Source organism: Manis javanica, chromosome 4 (assembly GCF_040802235.1).
Source record: "Manis javanica isolate MJ-LG chromosome 4, MJ_LKY, whole genome shotgun sequence".
Taxonomy (NCBI): Eukaryota; Metazoa; Chordata; class Mammalia; order Pholidota; family Manidae; genus Manis; species Manis javanica.
The window spans coordinates 113,473,801-113,496,933 of record NC_133159.1 but is presented as its reverse complement, the minus strand read 5'-3'; the positions used below and the strand labels follow the sequence as shown (position 1 = coordinate 113,496,933).

General features: G+C 34.8%; 1 protein-coding gene across 1 annotated transcript in view; it reads right to left on the bottom strand.

The window, feature by feature from the left end:
* Window positions 1-23,133, bottom strand: part of LOC108388213 (serine/threonine-protein kinase TAO1-like) — a 158,488-nt gene that overhangs the window by 19,457 nt on the left and 115,898 nt on the right. The window contains exons 11-14 of the mRNA XM_073234689.1: window positions 20,026-20,119; window positions 18,424-18,505; window positions 15,837-16,001; window positions 6,065-6,193 (exon numbers count right to left, since the gene is read on the bottom strand). Coding sequence (XP_073090790.1) covers window positions 6,065-6,193; window positions 15,837-16,001; window positions 18,424-18,505; window positions 20,026-20,093 — 444 coding nt within the window. The 5' untranslated portion in view covers window positions 20,094-20,119. The remainder of the gene's footprint in view (window positions 1-6,064; window positions 6,194-15,836; window positions 16,002-18,423; window positions 18,506-20,025; window positions 20,120-23,133) is intronic.

Here is a 23,133-nt window from a genome sequence, read left to right as displayed (position 1 = left end):
GTATTTTTGTATGTTGTACCATCCTTGCATCCCTGGGATGAATTCCACTTGATCATGATGGATATTTTTGATGCATTTTTGAGTTAGGTTTGCTAATATTTTGTTGAGTATTTTTGCATCTATCTTTATCAGGGATATTGGTCTGTAATTTTCTTTTTTTTTTGGGTGTCTTTGCCTGGTTTTGGTATTAGAGTGATGTTGGCCTCATAGAATGAGTTTGGGATTATTCCCTCCTCTTCAACTTTTTGGAAAACTTTAAGGAGGATGGGTATTAGGTCTTCACTAAATGTTTGATAAAATTAAGCAGTGAAACTATCTGGTTCAGGAATTTTGTTCTTAGGTAGATTTTTGATTACCAATTCAATTTCTTTGGTGGTAATTGTTCTATTCAGATTTTCTGTTTTTTCCTGGGTCAGCCATGGAAGGTTGTATTTTTCTAGAAAGTTGTCCATTTCTTCTAGGTTATCCAGTTTGTTAGCATATAACTTTTCATAGTATTCTCTCATAATTCTTTGTATTTATGTGGTGTCCATAGTGATTTTTCCTTTCTCATTTCTGATTCTGTTTGTGTGTAGACTCTTTTTTTCTTGATTAAGTCTGCCTAGGGGTTTATCTTTTTTCATTATTTTCCTGAAGAACCAGCTCCTGCTTTCATTGATTCTTCCTATTGTTTTATTCTTCTCAATTTTATTTATTTCTGCTCTAATCTTTGTTATGTCACTCCTATTAAGTTTGGGCCTCATTTGTTCTTCCTTTTCTAGTTTCATTAATTCTGAGTTTAGAGTGTTCATTTGGCATTGTTCTTCTTTCCTGAGGTAGGCCTGTAGTGCAATATACTTCCCTCTTAGCACGGCCTTCGCTGTGTCCCACAGATATTGAACTGTTGAATTATTGTTTTCATTTGTCTCCATATATTGTTTGATCTGTTTTTATTTGGTCATTGATCCATTGATTATTTAGGAGCCTGTTATTAAGCCTCCATGTGGTTGTGGGGTTTTTCATTTTCTTTGCATAATTAATTGCTAGTTTCATACCTTTGTGGTTGAGAAACTGGTTTGTACAATTTCAATCTTTGAATTTTACTAAGACTCTTTTTGTGGCCTAGTATATGATCTATTCTTGGAAATGTTCCATGTGCACTTGACAAGAATGTGTATTCTGCTGCTTTTGGTGTAGAGTTCTGTAGATTTCTGTTAGGTTCATCTGTTCTAATGTGTTGTTCAGTGCCTTTACTTATTTTCTGTCTGGTTGATCTGTCCTTCAGAGTGAGTGAAGTGTTGAAGTCTCCTAAAATGAATGCATTGCATTCTATTTCCCCTTTTAATCCTGTTAGTATTTGTTTCACATATGTAGGTGATCCTGTGTTGGGTGCATAGATATTTATAATAGTTATATCATTTTGTTGGACTGACCCCATTATCATTATGTAATGTTTTTCTTTGTCTCTTGTGACTTTCTTTGTTTTGAAGTCTATTTTATCTGATAAAAGTACTGCAACTCCTGCTTTTTTTCTCCCTATTAGTTGCATGAAATGTCCTTTTCCTTTCTTTTCCACCTGTGCATGTCTTTGGTTTGAAGTCTCTTGTAGGCAGCATATAGTTGGGTCTTGTTTTCTTATCCATTCAGCAACTCTGTGTCTTTTGATTGGTGCATTCAGACCATTTCCATTTAGGGTGATTATCAATAGGTATGTACTTATTGCCATTGCAACGTTTAGATTCATGGTTACCAAAGGTTCAAGGGTAACTTCCTTACTAAGAGTCTAACTAAATTCACTTAGTATGCTATTACAAACACAATCTAAAAGTTCTTTTTTTTTTTTCCTTTTTCTTCCTTCTCCATTTCTGTATGTTATGAATCATATTCTGTCTATCCCTTGGGTGACATCTCTTTGTCTATCCTTTGGGTGACAGTTATTTAGCCTTAGAAATACTTCCATCTGTAGTAGTCCCTCCAAAATTCACTGTAAAAGTGATTTGTGGGAGGTAAATTGTCTCAGCTTTTGCTTATCTGAAAATTGTGTAATCCCTCCTTCAAATTTAAATGATAATCTTGCCGGGTAGAGTATTCTTGTTTCAAGGCCCTTTTGCTTCATTGCATTAAATATATCATGCCACTCCCTTTGGCCTATAAGGTTTCTGATGAGAAATCTGATGATGGTCTGATGGGTTTTCCTTTTTATGTGTTTTTTTTTTCTCTCTCTAGGTGCTTTTAAAAGTCTGTCTTTATCCTTGATCTATGCCATTTTAATTATTATATGTTTTGGTGTTGTCTTCCTTGGGTCTCTTGTGTTGGGAGATCTGTGCACCTCCATGGCTTGAGAGACTATCTCCTTCCCCAGATTGGGGAAGTTTTCAGCAATTACCTCCTCAAAGACACTTTCTATCCCTTTTTCTTTCTGTTCTTCTTCTGTTACCCCTATAATGCGGATATTGTTCTGTTTGGATTGGTCAAACAGTTCTCTCAATATTCTCTCATTCTTAGAGATTCTATTTTCTCTTGGTGCCTCAGCTTCTTTGTATTCCTCTTCTCTAATTTCTATTCCATTTACCATCTCTTCTACTACATCAAATCCGCTTTTAAATCCCTCCTTTGTATGTTTCATTTTAGGTATGAAATTTCTTAATGATTGAATCTCCATCTCAAATTCATTCCTGAGTTCTTGATTATTTTTCTGTACCTCCATAAGCATGTTTATGATTTTTATTTTGAACTCTCTTTTAGGAAGATTGGTGAGTTCAGTTTCATTTGGCCCTTTTTCTGGGCTTTGTGAGATTTTGGTCTGAACCAGGTTCTTTTGATGTTTCATATTTCTCTGTGGTTCCCTCTAGTGCCCAGAAGTTCCAGTCTCTGGAGCTGCTCAGCACCTAGAGTGAGGATGGGGGTCATAGGGGAGCGTAGCTGGTGCTTGATGGGAGGAAAGAGCTGTTCCCTGATTCCCGTCTTCAGTGCCTGTCTCCAGTATCAGAGCCAGTGGGCCGAGCACACAGGTGTAAGCCTCTTTGCTTGGCATCTCTAGCTGTTGTAGGTGAGGCCTCCCTCTGGTTGGCTTCACACCAGCGAAGTGACTGCCAGTTTGTGAGCTGGTGCCATCAGGCCTGGAGGAAGGCTCGGCAGGCTACATGTCACAGTGCGGGGCCTCAGAGCTGAGCAGCCAGCCAGGGGGATGGAGCACCTGAAGCATCTCAAAGTTCCCAACCTGCTGGGCAGTGGGTACCCTGACAACCTTGTCCAGCTCTCCCCTCTTCCGCGCAGTAAGCTCCACACAAACCCTGCCCCTTCAGCAGCCCTCTCTGCTAGGAAGCCTCAGACCACCTGCCTTTCCTCTGTCACAGAGTGGCCAGATGTGAATCCTTGTCCTCCACAAATGGCCAGAATCCCAGTCTCCCAAGCACTCTGCCTGTCCAGCTCCCCAACCTCCAGAGCACCACACAATGTAGGTTTCTGCTCACAAAGCAGATTACCAGGGCCTGGTGTTCAGCAGTCCCGGGTTTCCACCCACCCTGCTCTGTTTCTCTTCCTCCTGCCAGTGAGCTGGGGTGGGGGACGGGCTTGGGTCCTGTCGGATCAAGGCTCTCGTATGTTACCCCACCTCGTGAGGTCTGCTCTGCTTGTGAGGTCTGTATGCAGTCTGGTTCAGCCTTCCTTCCTGTTGCTGTTTTAGGGTTAGTTGTATTAACTAATTATATTTTCATACTATTTGTGGCTTTGGGAGGAGTTCTCTGCCTCACCTCTCACGCCACCATCTTGAATATCCCTCAATCAAAACATGCATACTTTTTAGCTTTGCAAAGCTGTATTTATGATGGCGCGTAGCTTTGAAAGCACACAATGATTGGTGAATGAAGTAAAACATCTTTCTTTAAATCCTTCCCAAAAAGAGGAAGAAGGCAGTGCTTTCAAGTAAAAATCAGACATGAATTAAAATTAAGGTTAAAATATAGTTATGTCTCACTTCTTGGTTTTCAACAATAGAAATATTAAGTTTTTGGCAAAGTTAAGGATGCATTCAGTATAAAAGACTTTGGAAATTAAATGGAAAATCAACAAAACCATTGGAAAACACAGACCTTTCAGAATGCATTTAATATTCAGCACTATACTCACTGAACAAGGCAAGACCAATGTTTTTCTAAAGCATTTTGAATATCATCTTACAAACTACCTAAAAAAAATTCATTTATACTGGACAAGATGAGAATATTGACAATACATTCAATGATGGAAACCTGAGGATGCTAATTAATACTAGCATATTTAACCTAAAATGCATCAACCTTGCTGAGAATATAAATCAGCCATCTTTCCTAGGTCTAAGTTGATTTTTCAGAGACTACTAACGTTATGGTTCTTCATCTGTTATTCAAGAAAGAACAATTATTCATTACTTTCATTGATAAGATATCCAAACGCATAAAAATAAAAAGCACATAAGCTTGTAGTTCTTAATTTAAGGATGTCAATGAGAAGACAGATAATATAGGCATATACACAAAGAATCACTTGGCTATATTTTTCAAAATCTTTTGCCAAAGAAATTCCCCACCCAAGACTCTAGTATGTCCCTTCCTCTATACTGATAATAATCATTCTAAATGAACACACACACACACACACAAAATACACAAAACTACCTTCTAAAACGAGATTAGACTATGAATTATATGCTTAAAGGATTATCTAAACCAACACACCCATTTATAAAACTAAAATCTCATTTCACTAGGAAAGAACTACAGAATTGCATTTTGTTGGATATTTATTTACAGTTGGAAATCCTATTTAGCATCTTTTCAAATCCCATGTTCTAGTATTGAGTTTAGCTTTTAGATTACAGAAATGGAAATGCATAGCACGTTATACTCTTCAGGGTTGGAAAGCATAGCAGGTTATACTCTTCAGGGTTGGAAAAATCTTATCAATGAACCTCACTCGGCAGGGTATATATAGCAAGCCTTTGTGCCACCAATATGTCCTTAATAAGACTTACATATCTAGTTATAAGTCAAATTCCTAAACATGCAACAGCACTGTACCAAAGAGATTATGGCTATTTTATCAAGATTAATTATCTGTGTGCTAATAATTAATTACATGGACTAAAAATTTCAGTCCATCAGTCTGTAAGAGGGGCTGTAAACTGGGGAAGTGGTGGGTGGGGAATTTCGTTGGCAAAAGATTTCGAAAAACATAGCCAAATTACTCTTTGTGTATACACCTGTAGTGTCTGTCTTCTCATTGACATCCTTAAGTTGAGAACTACAAGTTTATGTGCTTTTTATATTCATGTGTTTGAGTGTCTTATCAATGAAAGTAGAATTGGTTTCTTTCTTGAATAACAGGTGAAGAACCATAAGGTCAATAGTCTCTGTAAAATCATCTTATACCTATGAAAGATGGCTGATTTATATTCTCTGCAATATAATAAATATGCAATAGTTGACACATATCGTTTTCCTGTCCTGACCACTATCCTGAAAAATAATCCCCTTTCAGAAACTGCATTGGAACAACTATGGCTTTCCTCACAGACTAGATCTGTGATAAAAAGAAGTTCAAGAAAGCAGCACATAAAGGGCAAACACACATGAAATCATGTAGCCATAAAGACTTAATTAGCATGCTTTCATATTAAAGAAAATGTAATGAGCAGAAATGCCTCTTATCCTTATTCTGTTAAAATCAGAATAAGAATAAATTATTGATTGTAATTTGAGCCCAAAGTAAGAAGGTATGATTTACATTTAAAGGAAGAAATGTATGGCTCTTTTCACAGCCAAAATATTTTTATTTCTAGTGACTCAGTTACTTAATAAGTGATTAGGAAAGCTATTATAAATAATAGCTTTATAAAATAATTTACATTTTGAAGAGATCACTCTTTAGATCCCACTCAACTGAGAATCTCAGTCATTGAAAAGTAATAGATTATAATCAATGTCCTCACTTAAACTGATATATAGTTAGTGGCCCCAAACAAAAGAAAAATTTATCCTAATGGTTCTACGAGTAGATCAATACTCATAGCAGGTAAGTGGCTTGAAAATTTTTATAAAGTAATTACCTCCTTAAGCTGTTTCTTTCGAAGTTTATATTCTCTCTTCTGAGACTTCAAAAAGCTATTCAGTTCTTTTTTCTGTTGGGCCTGAATATGTTTATGAAATTTTTTCTCCTCATTGGTCATCACTTTAGCCTATGGGAAATTTTTTAAATGGATCAAATTAGCTAAGCAGATAAGCTTCAAAGCAGCAGTTTAATTCACATTAGCAAGGATACTTCCTCCCACCTAAGAATATAAAATCAGTATAATCATTATCAAAACAATATCCAATAAGTTATTAACAAGTATTAGTCAGCATCCTTATTATTTGAATTTCAGAGAACCAATAAAATGGAACTCATCTTTAAAATGCTGATCTTTTACAGGGTCAGTGTTTCCACCTTTTCCCCCCATTTAACTGGAGTATGCTGCCTGACCCCTGCTAATAAAACAAAACAAATGTAATTAATTTATGACCTTTTATCTAGCTTGACTTGTACATTAAATAATGTAATTCATTCATCTTCAAATTAAACCCTGACTTTTAATTTGTATTTTAAATAATATGAAAATGTTCAATATTAAGTACCTGTATAATATTATTTTATTTCTGATGATACATGCAATAGTTGACCCTTAAACAACATGGGGGTTAGGGGTGCTAACTCCCAACATAGTAAAAAAAAATCCTTATACAACTTTTCACTTCCCAAAAGCTTAATTACTAATACTATGCTGCTGACTGGAAGCCTTACTAACAACATGAACAGATATTCACACATATTCTGTATGTTGTATAAATTATATACTGTATTCTTACAATAAAGAAAGCTAGAAAAAAGAAAATGCTCATTTAAACTGTCTCCCAAAACATTTTCAAAGATCTGTATTAAAAAAAATGTGTATACATGGGCCTGTGCAGCTCAAACCTATGTTATTCAAGGGTGAACTATGCATATTCATTGTAGAAGATTTAGGAAATACAGAAAAACACAAAGAAGAAAAATCTGACATGATTTTAGCACCCAGAGATAACCAATATAAACTTTTTGGTGCAAACACTTCCTAATTTTTTCTAGGCATATGTAGATATAGATATAAATATATAAAACAAATAAAAAATCATATTGCACATCCTGTTTCATGAATTGCTTTCCTAAATATGTTAGTATCTACTTCTTTACAAAGTATTCAAGAAAGTACAACACCAAACAGGAATCTTAATATTTCTACACTCTTTCACCAAATTCTTTCAAAATCAAATATTCACTTATACCAGAAATCATTTTGCTAAATTCTCTGTTACTGTGAGAGAGTGATTCTTCTTTTTTTTCAGGGAAGGGTGAACAGGGTTAGCTATAAATGCCTCAGGGCAGACTAGCCAGACATATCTGAAGATACAGTGTAAATTTATTGAGAAGTTTATATTTTACTTGACAACTGTTATTAACAAAATGGAAACTAATAGGACACCAAGGAAATTATAAGACAAGTTTTCACATAAGACCCCTAAAAAAATGCACCTTTATTATATAGTAGAATGATATTTATTTGTAGTAAAAAAATGGGCTCAATCTGAAACTGAAGCCTTAATCCCTCTTAATTTAACATTCTCTGTATATTACAGTACTCTTCAATTCTTGATATAAAAATGCTACTATAAATTTAAGGTTTCCAAGAAGTACACAGAGAATGACTTTTTGAAACTTAAATCACCTAACTGATTTATCAAACTCCTCAGTAACCAAAGTACCCAAGGCCCAGAACAGAATACTTAATGACTTTTTTTTATTAAGGTATCATTGATATACACTCTTATGATGGTTTCACATGAAAAACAATGTGGTTACTACATTCACTGATATCGAGTGCCCCATACCCCATTGTACTTGCTGTCCATCTATCAGTGTTGTAAGATGCCACAGTCACTACATGTCTTTTCTGTGCTACACTGTCACTCCATGAACCCCCCCACACCATGTGTATTAATCATAATAGCCCTCAATACCCTTCTCCCTCCCTCCCCAACAGCCATCCTGCACCCCTACCCTCTGGTAACCGCGAGTCCCTTCTTGGAGTGTGTGAGTCTGCTGCTGTTTTGTTCCTTCAGTTTGGCTTCATTGTTATAGTCCACAAATTAGGGAAATCATTTGGTATTTGTCTTTCTCTCCCTGACTTAATTCACTGATCATAACACCCTCTAACTCCATCCATGTTGTTGCCAATGGTAGGATTTGTTTCTTTCTTATGGCCGAATAGTATTCCATCGTGTATATGCACCACTTCTTTATCCATCCATCTTACTGATGGACACTTAGGTTGCCTCCAAATCTTGGCTATTGAAAATAGAGCTACAATAAACATAGGGGAACATATGTCTTTTTGAATCTGACAACTTTTTTTCTCTGGGTAAATTCCTAGGAGTGGAATTCATGGGTCAAATTGGATTTCTATTTTCAGTTTTTTGAGGAACCTCCATACTGCTTTCCACAATGATTGGAACTAGTTTACATTCCCATGAGCAGTGTAGGAGGGATCCCTTTCTCCACATTTTAGCCACCATTTGTTGTTCCTAGTCTTTTCGATGTTGGCCATCCTAACTGGTGTGAGGTGATATCTCATTGTGGTTTTAATTTGCATTTCCCTGGTAATTAGTGATGTGGAGCATCTTTTCAAGTGCCCATTGGCCATCTGAATTTCTTCTTTGGAGAAGTATCTGTTCATATCCTGCGCCCATTTTTTAATCGGGTTATTTGCTTTTTGGGTGTTGAAGCAACGTGAGCTCTTTACATACTTTGGATGTTAATCACTTGTCAGATATGTTGTTTAGAAATATATTCTCCCATACTGTAGGATGCCTTTTTGTTCTACTGATGGTGTCCTTTGCTGTACAGAAGCTTGATGTAGTCCCATTTGTTCCTTTTTGTTTTCTTTCCCTTGCCCAAGAAGATGCATTTAGGAAAAAGTTGCTCATGTTCATATTCAAGAGATTTTTGCATATGTTGTCCTCTAAGAGTTTTATGGCTTCATGACTTATGTTCAGGTCTTTGATCCACTTTGCATTTACTTTTGTGTATGGTTTAGACAATAATCCAGTTTCACTCTTTTGCATGTAGCTGTCCAGTTTTGAAAACACCAGTTGTTGAAGATGCTGTCATTTCCCCATTGTATGTCCATGGCTCCCTTATTGTATATTAATTGACCATATATGCTTGGGTTTATATCTGGCATTCCTAGTCTGTTCCATTGTTCTATGGGTCTGTTCTTGTTCCATTACCAAATTGCCTTTGCAGTAGAGCTTGAAGTTGGGGAGCATAATTGCCCCCCCCCCCCACTTTATTCTTCCTCCTCCTGATTGCTTTGGCTATTTGGGGTCTTTTGTGGTTCCATATCAATTTAAGAACTATTTGATCTAGTTCATTGAAGAATGCTGTTGGCATTTTGATAGGGATTGCATTGAATCAGTAGATTGTTTCAGGCAGGATGGCCATTTTGACAATATTAGTTCTTCCTATCCATGAGCAAAGGATGCTATTTTCATTTATTGATATCTTCTTTCTCTCGACTGTCTTGTTGTTTTCAGGGTATTGGTCTTTCACTTCCTTGGTTAGGTTTAATCCTAGGTATTTTATTCTTTTTGATGCAACTGTGAATGGAATTGTTTTCCTGATTTCTCTTTCTGCTAGTTTATTGTCAGTGTATAGGAATGTGATGATTTCTGTGTATTAATTTTGTATCCTGCCACTTTGCTGAATTCAGTTATTAGTTCTAGTAGATTAGGGGTGGATTCTTTAGTGTTTTTTATGTACAATATCATGGCATCTGCAAACAGTGACAGTTTAACTTCTTTACCAATCTGGCTACCTTTTATTTCTTTGTGTTGTCTGATTGCTGTGGTTAGGACCTTCAGTACTATGTTGAATAAAAGTGGAAAGAGTGGGCATTCTTGTCTGATTCCTGATCTTAAGAAAAGATTGCAGCTCCTCACTTAAGTATGATGTTGGCTGTGGGTTTATCATATATGGACAGCCTTTATTATGCTGAGGTATTTGACCTATATTCCCATTTTGTTGAGATTTTTTTTTACCATGAATGGATGTTGCATTTTGTCAAATGCTTTTTCAGCTTCTATGGAGATGATCATGTGGTTTTTGTCCTTCTTTCTGTTATTGTGGTGGATAATGCTGATGGATTTTTGAATGTTGTACCATCCTTGCATCCCTGGAATAAATCGTACTTGATCATGATAGACATTGTGTTGGATATATTTTGTAATTTGATTTTGTTGAGTATTTTTGCGTCTACGCTCACCAGTGATATTGGTGTATAATTTTTGTGTGTGTGGTATATTTGCCTTGTTTTGGAATTAGAGTGAAGCTGGCCTCATAGAATGAGGGTGGAAGTATTCCCTCCTCTTCTAATTTTTGGAAACCTTTGAGGAGGATGGGCATTAGGTCTTCAAAGAGGAAGTTAATTCAAAGAGGAAAAGAAAGTGTTTTAAACACATCCTGTTGTAACAACTGGTTCTCTGCATTCCAAATAAATAAGTGCTTAATCATGCTATATACAGAAATTAATTTGAAAAGAGTCACTTGACCTAAACCTAAAATCCAGAATCATACAGCAGAAGAAAGCACAGAATATTGTCATGACTTTGGAGTCAGCAAATATTTCTTGGGTAGGACACAAAAAACACTGACTATAATGAAAAAAATATACAAACTGGATTCTCAAATAGAGTCAAAATTCACATAACGTAAGATTAGTCATTTAAAGTAAATAATTCAGTAGTATTTAGTATATTCATGATCTGCAATGACTGCCCATATCTAGTTACAAAACATATTTAATACCTCATAAGAAAACCCTGTATGTTTGAAGCAGTTGCTCCCCAATCTCCCCTTCTGGTAACCATCAATCTATTGTCTGCTTATGCATTTATCTATTTTGGATGTTTCATATAATATGTGACCTGTTGTATCTGGCTTCTTTCACCTAGCATGCTTCCAAGGTTCATCTATATTGTACAGCGTGTATCAGTACTACATTCCTTTTTATAGCTGAATATTATTCCATATTTGTATGCACATACCCTAATTTGTTTATCCGTTTATTTGTTGCTGGATCTCTGTGTTGTTTCCACCTTTTGGCTATTGTGAGTACTGCTGTTATGAACATTTATGTATACGCATTTGTTTAAGTACCTGCTATCAATTGTTTTGGGTATATATCTTGGAGTAGAATTGCTGGGTCATGGGGAAATGCCATGTTTAACTTTTTGAGAAATCATCAACTGTTTTCCACAGCAGCTGACATTTTACATTCCTACCAGCAATATAGAGCAGGAGTTCCAATGTCTCCATGTGCTCCCTAATTGTTATTTTCCATCTTTATTTTTGTTTTTCTCTTTTAATAGCGAGCCATCTAACAAAACAGCAGCAGACTCACAGAGTCCAAGAAGGGACTAGCAGTCACCAAGGAGAAGGGGGTGGGAAGGGTGGGTGGGGAAGGGAGGGAGAAGAGGATTAAGAGGCATTATGATTAGCACACACAGTATAGAAGGGGGAGACAGGGTAGGCAGTAATAGCACAGAGAAGACAATCAGTGACTCTACAGCATCTTACTATGCTGTGACTTCAATGGAGTATTAGGGGGGACTCAATAATATGGGTGAATGTAGTAACCAATGTTGCTCATGTGAAACCTTCCTAAGATTGTATATCAATGATACCTTAAAAAAAAAAAAAAAAGAGTAGCTAGCCATCCTAGAGGCAATAAGGTGGTACCTCGTTGTGGTTGTGATCTGCATTTCCCTAATGACTAAGTATATTGAGCATCTTTTCATGTGCTTGTTGGCCATTTGTATATATTCTTTGGATAAATGTGTATTCAAGTCTTTAACACATTTTTAAAAATTGAGGTATAGTTGATATATTGATTCTAATATTTTTGGTGGAGTCTTTAGGGCTTTCTGTATGTAGTATCAGGTCATCTCCAAACAATGACAGTTTCACTTCTTCCTTACCAGTGTGGATGCCATTTCTTTCTTTTTCTTGCCTCATTAATATAGCTAGGACATCCAATACTCTGTTGAATAAAAGTGTTGTGAGTAGGCAGCTTGTTTTATTCCTGATTTTAGAGTAAAAGCTTTTAGCTTTTCTATGGCCTTTACTCATTTTTAAAGGGTTGTTTAAATTGATTTTAAAACTAAAAAGTTTTAATTTATCAGAGATGGAGAAAAATATTTGCAAGACATATCTGAGATACAATACCTATACCCAGAGTATATAAAAACTCCTACTAATCAGTATTAAAAAGATGAACACTTGAATAAGAAAACAGACAAAAGACTTAAAAAGACACTTCACTAAAGAGATACAAGAATGGACAATAAACACATGACAAGGTGATTCTGGTGCCATCTTTAGTCATAGGGAATTGCAAAGACAACCATCATGAGATTCCATTTCATTCCCACCAGAAAGGCTAAAATAAAAAGACTGACAAACCAAATGCTGGAGAAGATGTGAACCAACTACAACTCTTATACATTGTTAATGGGGATGTGAAACAGTACAACCATTTCAGACAGTTGTTTGACAGTTTCTTATGAAGTCAAACATACATATGCCCTATGATTCAGCAATTTTACCCTATGTATTTGTCACAGAAATTAAAACATCATGTTCACATAAAGACATGTATGATGTTTATAGAATCTTAGTGCGCTGATGGACAGTGACTGTACTGGGGTATGTGGTGGGGACTTGATAATAGGGGGAGTCTAGTAACCATAATGTTGCTCATGTATTCATACATTAATGATACCAAAATAAAAAAAGTAAAAAAATGAAAGTATTTCATCTTCCACTTGCCCCTTAGCAACCTCTAATCTGCTTTCTATGAATTTGACTATTTTAGATATTTCATAAAAGTGGAATTCTAATAATACACTTAGCATGTTTTCAGGGTTCACTCACGTTGTAGCATATATTAGAACGCTGTTCCTTGCCACAGCTGAATAATATTCCATTGTATGTATATACTATGGTTTGTTTAACCATTCATGTGTTGATGAATACTTGGTTTGGCTCCATCTTTTAGCTATTGTGCCTAGTAACTTTTTGGTAATATTGAAAGCAGTGAAGTTAAAAAGGAAGCATTCCTATCAATTGCAAAAGGAGTTACCTGATCTTCAAATGTTTTCAAGAAAATTTAAAATCTTACACGTGAAAGTGCAGCAAACATCCTTATTTCCTAAACCAAGAAGTTGTAATTTTCTACAATTACACTCAGTTTTATTTTAAAAATGGAAACATTATGGAAAACACAAAAGTCACTTTTGATTATCACCTACCTTAAACCTTTCTCCACTTCCCAAGGGCAACCATTATCACTAAAATCATGTTGTATCCTTACTATTTTTAAATACCTTCATTTTCATCTAAGTAACTTCAAATAAAACATTATATGGTATTTCTTTCTTTCTTTTAAGATTTAAAAAATATTCTTTTTGCATTCTCAAAACATGTTTCCTAAAAGACATTAAACTGGGAATTAAAAAGCCTTTTGTCATTTTAAAGTAAGTTGTCTAAAATTATGTTCCAAACTTCTGAAACATCAAAGGAAAAAAAACCCCAAACTCTTAAACTAACCAGACGAAGAAAATTAGTTAACAAAGTTGAAATTTTTTTCACTGAAATCCAAATAATCATGGGTTTTAAATGGATGAGAGAACTATTAGACATGACTGTGTGGTCTCCCTCCATCAAGTCCAGCTCACTCTTGTCATCTTAGGCATCTAGAAGACTGTTAACACTATTGCTTTGACTACTGGCCCTGTTGGATATGCTGGCAATAGACTGATTACTTCCAACAAGATTCACTATTCCTGTCTGTCCAACACCGTGATCTTGTTCCTCAGGGAAAAGAGCATTAGATTCAAATATCTTTATCTCCTGAATTCTTGATTATTAGCACCTAGCACACTGCTTGGCACGTACAGTCTTTAGAAAGTTGGTGGTTTATTTTGAGAAACTCCTTGTATTTGCCAAGACCAGGAAGTTTATCAATTGTTAGTTGACAGATAAAAAAAAGTGACCAAAAAGTAAATACGAAAAAGCCTAACCATGTGAAAAAGTTAATCAATTCCGAGTTATTTCCAAAGTGTAGTCTTTTCTCTAAAATTTTTGACATTATTTTGAAATCCATTTCTACTACACATCTCATGGGGTATACACAGAGATGCTGCTCATTTCTCAATGATTCCAATGGTGAAAACAAACCCCAACCTTTTTTCTTAATCCTATAAACATCTCTTTTTTTTACTGAAGCCTTTTATATTTCTTTCCTTCTCAGAATACAGTCTTTAGCCCAAACTTTTTCCACTAAGTAATTTAATATTCCTATTTTTGTGTAAAATTAAAAAATTATATTTATATTTAATCATAATTAGAAGACTGATGTTCTGAAGAAACCCGGGAAGCTTTGGTATCTGGGCACCAATATTACAGTCTTACAATACCAAAATTCTTTAAGATATGCAGAACAATAAATACAGACCCATGGTATACAGAGGATCTTTTCTTACATCCACAGCCTTAAAAAGTTGCTGTTATTCTAATGTTTAATGACATTAGAATTTTATTGATTTCACTTTACTAAAGCATTTTGTATACCTAAAATAGCCCCAATTTTCTAGTGACTACTGTTAGAACTAAAAAATATCAAAAACACCAAAACTGTATGTAAGAAAGTCTTTTATTTTATAGTTCATTAATTATGTAGTTCTATTAAAAAGAAAAGTAACCACTACTCTCGGTTTCAGAATGCAGGGATATTTCTCATAAAAAAGAATCAAAGCTTTGGCATTGTCACATGAGCAAATAAGAAAACAGAAAATACTTTGACTAAAAAAGATAGCTCCACAAATTTTTTCCTTTTCCTTTATATATATATATATTTCCTTTTCCTTTATATAATTTTTTCCTTTAGCTTTATATTTTCCTTGTGAGGAAGTTCTGTAACATTTCTACTGCAAATTTGGAAACATGGCAACATGGAAAGAACTTGGTCTCAAGAGTAATATATGAATCCGAACCCATATGCTTCTACAGTAAGTTAGTTAACCACTCTGAGCCTTACTTTACTCACCTATAAAATGAGTATTTTAGAATCATGTAGAGGAATGAATCCTTATACACAACTGAAAAGAATCAAGTGTTCTTAGTAACAGAATAAGAATGCTTGGTAATTTTTTTCCCCCATGATAAATTTAGCTAACTCACATGTTTATTTTATTTATTTATTTATTTTTAAAGAGGCAAGAAATTTCCAATTTAATAAACACTTATAAAACATTACATAAAAGGAACTGAGGGAAAGGATTATACAATAAACAAGATAAGGAAAATGGCTGGTAATTCTAATGACTTCTGTGTCAGCACTGTCAACTTTCAAAGCCTGTAATTTCAAATACTTCCAAAAGCATGTCCCATGCCATCAGACAATCAGGCAAAAAAGTGTTCAGTGGCCTAGAATTTTGAGAGGGACTAGATTAAATAAAAGTTGAACAGGTTTCTTTAATAAAAGACTTCACAGAGCTTTACTATGCTAATGTACACTACCAAGAGGTTGGTTTAAAGAATGCAAAACCTTTTTCCCCACCTGGGACCTTAGAGAATCACTGTTAAGACAATCTGGAAACCACTGATATAAGATTCTTGGCAAGAAAAGTTGCATAAGGAAAGAAGCCAATAACGAGACCCCAATATTTGAGCCATTTCTAAGTTATTACCCCTTCTTCTTCCTGTGCTTCTACTGCTGGTCCATTATGTGCCTCCTGGGAAAAGACCTTCTTCTTCTGGTACTGCAGGTTGTCCAGCTCTTTCTGCACATCCTTTGTCCTTTGAATGAGATCTATTAACACTGCTGTAGGGCGCTCCTGAAGAACAAATGCGTGCTGGTTAAGAATAAAAGGCAAAAGTCAGATTGAGACCTATATATTTTTTCATTCAGAACAAATGAATCCCTTCTTAGACCCTAGGGTTACTATCCTAAATAGTGATAGATAATGAATGTAATCTATAGCTATCTAATTCTGCTATGCTTTTTACTTCTTATATTTATAAAACTTAATTTACATGTATATACTCTGTGACTACATACTTCCCCTGTACTTTTTACAAAAACTCTGAACATGACACCTTTGTTGGCCAACTGAAAATGCAGAGTTGAAATAATCACAGCCTAAGTGAACATTAAGAATTAAGTCCAATTAGAGCCCTAAGTAAATGCTCACAAATTCTTAGAACTGATTTCATAGAGGAAATACATTCAGTTCTGAATTACATTAGATTTCAATAGGAATGTATTTACTGATAGTGAATTACGTAACATACCACTTGGGTATTATGGGTTCCCTTATGTTGCTTAAATGGCACTTCATAAAACACTAGCAGTTGATTAAAAGACGTTATGTACTAGCGATTTTACCATTAATATTTAATAAAGTTTAACATTATCGAATATAGAAAAGTAGAAAGAACAATTCTACCATAAGATTATCATTGTTACATTTGGTATTTTTTGGATATTTATTTCTTCTCAGGAATTTTCTGTGTATAGATTTGTTTTGTAGTTAGCACAGATTGCAGAAAGACGCCTTGTGCACTGGAGTTCATGAGATGATCTTGAATTCTTTTAAGACTTTTACCTCCTTTATTAGTTCAAATTTATTTCTTCTCTGAAGAGTTGTAACTATATATTATTCTTTCTTCATTGCTGTATTATGCTATTTCACCTCGTAAACATAATGCCTACAGACTATTTCATCAAATGTTCATGCCAAATTTACAGAACCATTATTCTAATTCTGGATCATTATTTTCAATTTTTCATTCTGAGATAAATAGCTTCATACAGTAAGTCACTTTTTTCCATTTTATTTTTTTTCCTTATGACAGACTGCAACAGAAATGTGATTAGGCCAAAGGGAAGAATGCACTTGATAGATACTTCCTATCACTTCCAATAAGGTCACCATAAAAAATGGACCAGGTACATGAATATATATGCAGGTTTGGGATCTGATCACCCAAGGTCAAGTATCCGTTCCTGGAGGGTTGGGTTATTACCAAAAGAGCTTCTTTTGCTTTCATTAGGCAAATGTGAGAAGCCAGTCACATTCTTCCTTTTCTTGAGCCCTAGCTTGGCATGTACCACTATTTATGATATTTGGTCTTTTTTATCCAAAAATAATATATCTTATAATTCTAAGTTATTTAATAGTTTTCTACAAATGGATCCTGCTTATTTTTCACTAACATAATTCATACCTATATTAAACCTTTTGTTGCTATTGTGAATACCTATTGCTTGAGATTTCATTTGAGACTGTAAGTGTGCTTATGGCCTAGAATTTCCTAAGTGTTACGGAAACTTTATACCGCTCTTCTACATACTGTAGTTGTAAATAACCCTACTGAATATGTACATGATCCTTTCAATATCCTTGCATCTTCTTGAACTGGGTGTTGGTGAAAATAAACTGAACTTCTTTGAAATTCTAAAACATTCATGCAGAAAGTCTAATTTTCTAGTGAAAACTCCACAAAACTTCTTAGAGTTACAAAGAGATACAGTCAATGGCTACTCACTAATGCCTTATTTAGATGTTTTAAGAACTACATTAATTTGAACAATACAATTATTGCTATTAATAAGATGTCAACCTCTAAATGAAATAAAACATTTTTGAGAACAGAAGCATATACTAATAATTTATTTAAATTAGGTAACCAAACCTACTGAAAAATGAATAGAATTCATATTATTTTTAAAATATTTTCATTGCTAAGTTAGAAAAACGTGTCTCAAAAGGAAACAAAAATGTGATATCCATTTCTAACAGTTCTTTTGAAATCTCTTTTCTCCCACAGTATTTATGCAAATGTATTACACACCATTTCTCTTACTTTCATATTACTTTATATAGGACAGATCGATATATAATGTGTGGTAGATACAAAAATTAAATCCAAAGTTAAACTATGCTTTGCCACCTCTGAAATGACATTGTTCCACATGCATTAAAATTTATAGTTGTAACTCATGAATATATTCTTCCACTTATAAAAATTAAGCCATTTAGTACTACTATATGAATATTTATATATTCTATTCAGGCATGGTAAAAGCAGTTAATTTTGTAAAACAAATGAAAAAACAGCATCTAAGAAAATTTCCAAGAAAGAACAGTATTATAAAATTAATATTTTAGCAAAACACAGTACAGCGTACTTAATACTGACTTGGAGTCAAAGAAGAATAAAACACATGCTTTAAAATAATTTCTTAGGTGTACAAAACAGAGTCTAACTGACCTTTAAAAGTTCCTTTGATGTAGGGCGATCTTGAGGGATTTTCTGGAGGCAAGAATCTACAAACTTGTGAAAACAATCAGACCTATTGTAAAGGAAAGTATCAAGTGAACATATTGCTATTTCCTTTAAAAACACATCCACAAATCAAGACATGTGCCTATGGGTGGGAGGGAGAATAGAAATGATAAAAAAAAAAGGCAGACACAATACACTATATATTTTATCATGTAAGTCTATAAAAAGCTATGCAAAGCAACTAATGAATCTTTACCATTTTCCAAAGATAAATTTGCACACATTATTTAAAAATCCTGCTCTCACATACTGAAGTATCAAAACTCATTCTACGTTGAGGTAAATTAGGGAAGTCAATCATTTTCCTTTTTGCATGCAAATCTAAGATAATATTCTTCTTAGTTTTTTTTTTCATTTCTCTAGTCACGTCTCTTTCTTGCTTGACCCTTGATCATAACATGTTTCAGAACATCACACTATTTGTTTTGGAAGGAACATTTTTTATACCTGAGTATTTAGTGTCCTTGAGCAAATGGATAAAAGTTCCAGAAAACAGTAAGATTTTTAAAAAAATTAGAGTTCTGTAACATACTATCTAATAGTGTTACTGATGAGAGTTCAGTAAGGCAGTAAGTAAAATATATTCCATCAATGCCTGTCATCAATGTTCAAATAAGATTTAATTCTTTTATACAAGAATTCTTTTTTGAATCTCCAAAGTATCAACCAGTGTAAAGACAGCCTGTGTTTAGTGTATTTTATTCAGATGTACCATAATAAACTGTGCCAAGATTTCTTCAAAACATCTCTACAGAAGCAGCAAAGACCTGTGAACTTGCCTTAATTATGTAATGATAAAAAATAAATTATTCCTACTTTATGCATCTTACTTGTGAATTTTAAAGTGTTTGCTAAGTACGGTAGGTAGTCCCCTAGAACTTTTCAAATGCTAGATACATCTGAAGAATTTCCCATTAAAATTTTCTATCACTGATGAAAATCCTTGTTTCCTAAAATTGTCCATCTGTTCTCAATAAATTTCTTTACATGAATAACAGTATTATCAAAGCAGCGATGCAACATCAACCCACATTGTGAATAATAAATAACAATTAAAATGATCCAAAAATTATGAATTATCTGGAAATTCTGATAGGTTATCAAATCATTTTTACCTATGTTTTATACCATATCAATTATAAACCATTCCTCAATTAAATATCTCTACAGGTTGTGGTAATCTATATACTGCAGTTATAAAATATGAATGTGTAAATCATGCTATTTATTATAGAATCAGAGTTGCATGTGTCACGAAGGTACAAAAAATATATTAATTTTTATACAAAAGCCATACTTTTCCTCCCATGTAGCATCATTTTTTTATTTCTAAACTAAATTGCATATATGCTATGAAAAGTAGAGATAATAAAGGATAAACATGATGTAAGGATAAAATAAAGTTATTTTAATATTTCTTCAGGTTATATACACTTCACCTCACTGAAATGAAATCATTTTGATCACATTATGAAAAAGTATTTAAATTTTACCATGTTGAACAATATATCTCTCAGCCATACTCACCATTCATTAGACTGTAGTGTAGGGGATTCATTTTCGACTATGTGCCAGAAGGCACTTACTGTACTCATTTCACATAAAGGAGGCTCCCTTTCCGCTGTAAAAGAAAGAAAAAACTTCCTGTTAAAATATGTGCCTGCCACATAGGAGCATGGAAGTACTGTTACTTTTTTTCTTTTTTAATAAACCCCCTTAGCAAAAAAGTTGCAAGTAGAGTTCAGAGAACTTATTCAAATGAGTCAATAGAAAGTAAATTGCAGCCCTTATGCACAACATCTCTAAATAGTATATTTTTCCAATAAACAAGAACATTCTAAGAGAACCTAATACATTCATTAAATCAGATCATTAATATGAATACATGACTATTATCTAATCCTCAAACTCCATTGTAGTTTCAATCAAATGTCCCAATAATGTCCTTTGTAGCAAAAATGAGCTTTGACCATCTACATCCTTCAAGGAAATTGTTCATTTTTTCTAAGTTTTAAACTTACATGAAATTGTTCATAAAATTTCCTATAATCTTTTCAATATGTGTAAAATCTGGAGTCACGTCCCCTGTCATTCCCGATATTGGTCATTTGTGTTTTCTTTCTGCTCAATCTAGCTAGAGGTTTATTAATTTCATTAATTTTCCCAAAGAACTAATTTGTGAACTCATTGATGTTCTCTATTGTTTTCATTTTCTACTTAATTGATTTCTGCTTTGATCTTTTGTGGGTCTCTTTATTCTGCTTACTGTGGATTGAATTTGCCCTTCTTTTTCTAGTCTTAAGGTGACAGTTGAAGTCATGACCTTGACAATTCACAAGTATACAATTCTGACTCCTGAATGTCTCTCAGTTTGGCTTTGTGCTGTTATTACATTTGGTTTATACATCTCTGGCAGGAATATCACAGAAGCAAGTGTCACGCTTTTCTCAGTGTATTCGATGATGTGGTCCATGGTTTCAGATCGTCTTGTAGTGATGGTGTTCATTTTGATCACTTAAGGCCATTCCGCAAGGTTTCATGGTAAAGTTTCACTTGTTTCCTTTGTGATTATTGAGTATTTGTGAAAAGGTACTTGAGTCTACATAAATACTGTTTTGCATAAAGATTTCACTTTATTCTCTTATTGTATGGATTTAGATTCTTCATTTAATAATTTATAAACTGCTATTATCATTTATTTTGATGTTAAAATTGCTTCATTTTTGAGCAGTTAAGAACCTTTTTAAGCCAACTTCTGTCTTTCTGGCATGGCTCCGTCATTCCCTGATCGGTTCCCTGCTTTCTGGCACACTAAGATGTTCCAGGATCATCTTATGCTTTCCCTACTGTAGACGCGGCTCAAACATTTCTCCAAGTAGCTGTGGCAGTGTGCTCACTGCTACTGCGCATGTCACTTCTCTTAGATCCTATCAGTGGATAGAGGAAGGGAACACACATGCCCCTCATATATTTGTATTCATACTTGCACATTAAATATCTTTAGTTGTTTATTGAAAACAACTGAGTTCACTAGAATATCTCCAATCCAATACTACAGTACTACTTATTCGAGCCTTCTCTTTCCATTATTTGTAACGCAATTCTCTGACAGTAAGAAAACTCACTCTCATTATCCTTAATATGTCTGATGAATCGCCCCTGTACATAGCGAGTCTCCCATCTTGGCCACCACCCTTTCCCCTTTTCCCCATCAGGTTTTCAAACCCTATTCCAAGTCTGTCTACACTGTGAATGTCCACTTCATCCACTCAGTTTCTGACACCCCATCCAAACTGGATCACTTTCTGCAGTGAGGCCCTCCTCATCAACCCTCAGGAGGGAAGCCCCCTTCCTTTCAATCAGGCACTGCCACTGTGTCAGGTGACCCACATCCAAATATGGACGTGCTCCTTGGCCTCTGACACCCCATGCTGGGCTACTTCCAGCTATGAATGCTTTGGTTACCCCACCAGGACTCTGAATCTCCAAACTTGACTGCCCCCCTCCCTGCATAGGTTCTGCTTCCATATACAAGGCAGTCTGTCTGTGGAACTTCCTCCTCTACTCACAGGACTCTGACATGCCATGCTGGGCTACCATGGCTCAGCAGGTGACATGGGCACCTACTTTACACTGTCCTCCCAACAGCTCTAAGAAGGAGTAGTTTGATCCAGGAAGGGGAAGGGATTACTGAAGAAATTCTTAATGAATAAAATAACTTGTGTTTCTACTGTGATTTATTAAAGTATTCAAAAATTCTAAATGGTGTACCATCAGTATATCAAACCAGAGTATGATTTTTGATTCTGTCATTTACTATAAAGGTGAACATCTCAATTTAGTGAAAGAACACTGAACTTAGCTAAAAACCATAGAGATTTACTAAATCTAAACTGTGGCAGACTTCAGTGGATTCAAAGGATATTTTCCATTTCAAATATTTTTTTAATTGAAGTATCATTGATATTCAATCTTATATTGGTTTCAAGCAAACAGTGATTCTACAGTCACCCATATTAAATCCTCACCCTCACTACTGCAGTTACTGTCAACATGGGAAAACGTTACAGAAGCAATGCTTATATTTTCCATGCTATACTACTATCCCTCTGAACAACTTATGACTGAAAACTTTTGAGCCCTTTTATCCCCCTCACCCTCAACTACTCACCCGAACCTCTCCCCCATAGTAACCACCAGTCACTACTCAGTGTCTGTAAGTCTAGTGCTGTTGTGTTCATTTTGTTTTGTGTTTAGATTCCATAAAAAAGTGAAATCATATGGTATTTTGTCTCTGCCTGGCTTATTTCACTTAGCATACTACCCCTCTAGGTTGATCCATGTTGTTCCAAATGGCAGGATTTCTTCTTATGGCTGAATAATATTCCATTGTGTATACGTACCACCTGTTCTTTATGCACCCCTCTACTGATGGACAGTTAGGCTGTTTTCATAACTTGGCTACTGTAATGCAGCAATAAACAGAGGGATGCATCTATCTTTTTGAATCAGGGATTTTGTTTTCTTCAGGTAAATTCCTAGAAGTGGAATTACTGGGTCATATGGCATTTCTCTTTTTAGTTTTTTTGGTAACCTACACACTGCTTTCCAAACAGTGGCTATATCAGTTTACAT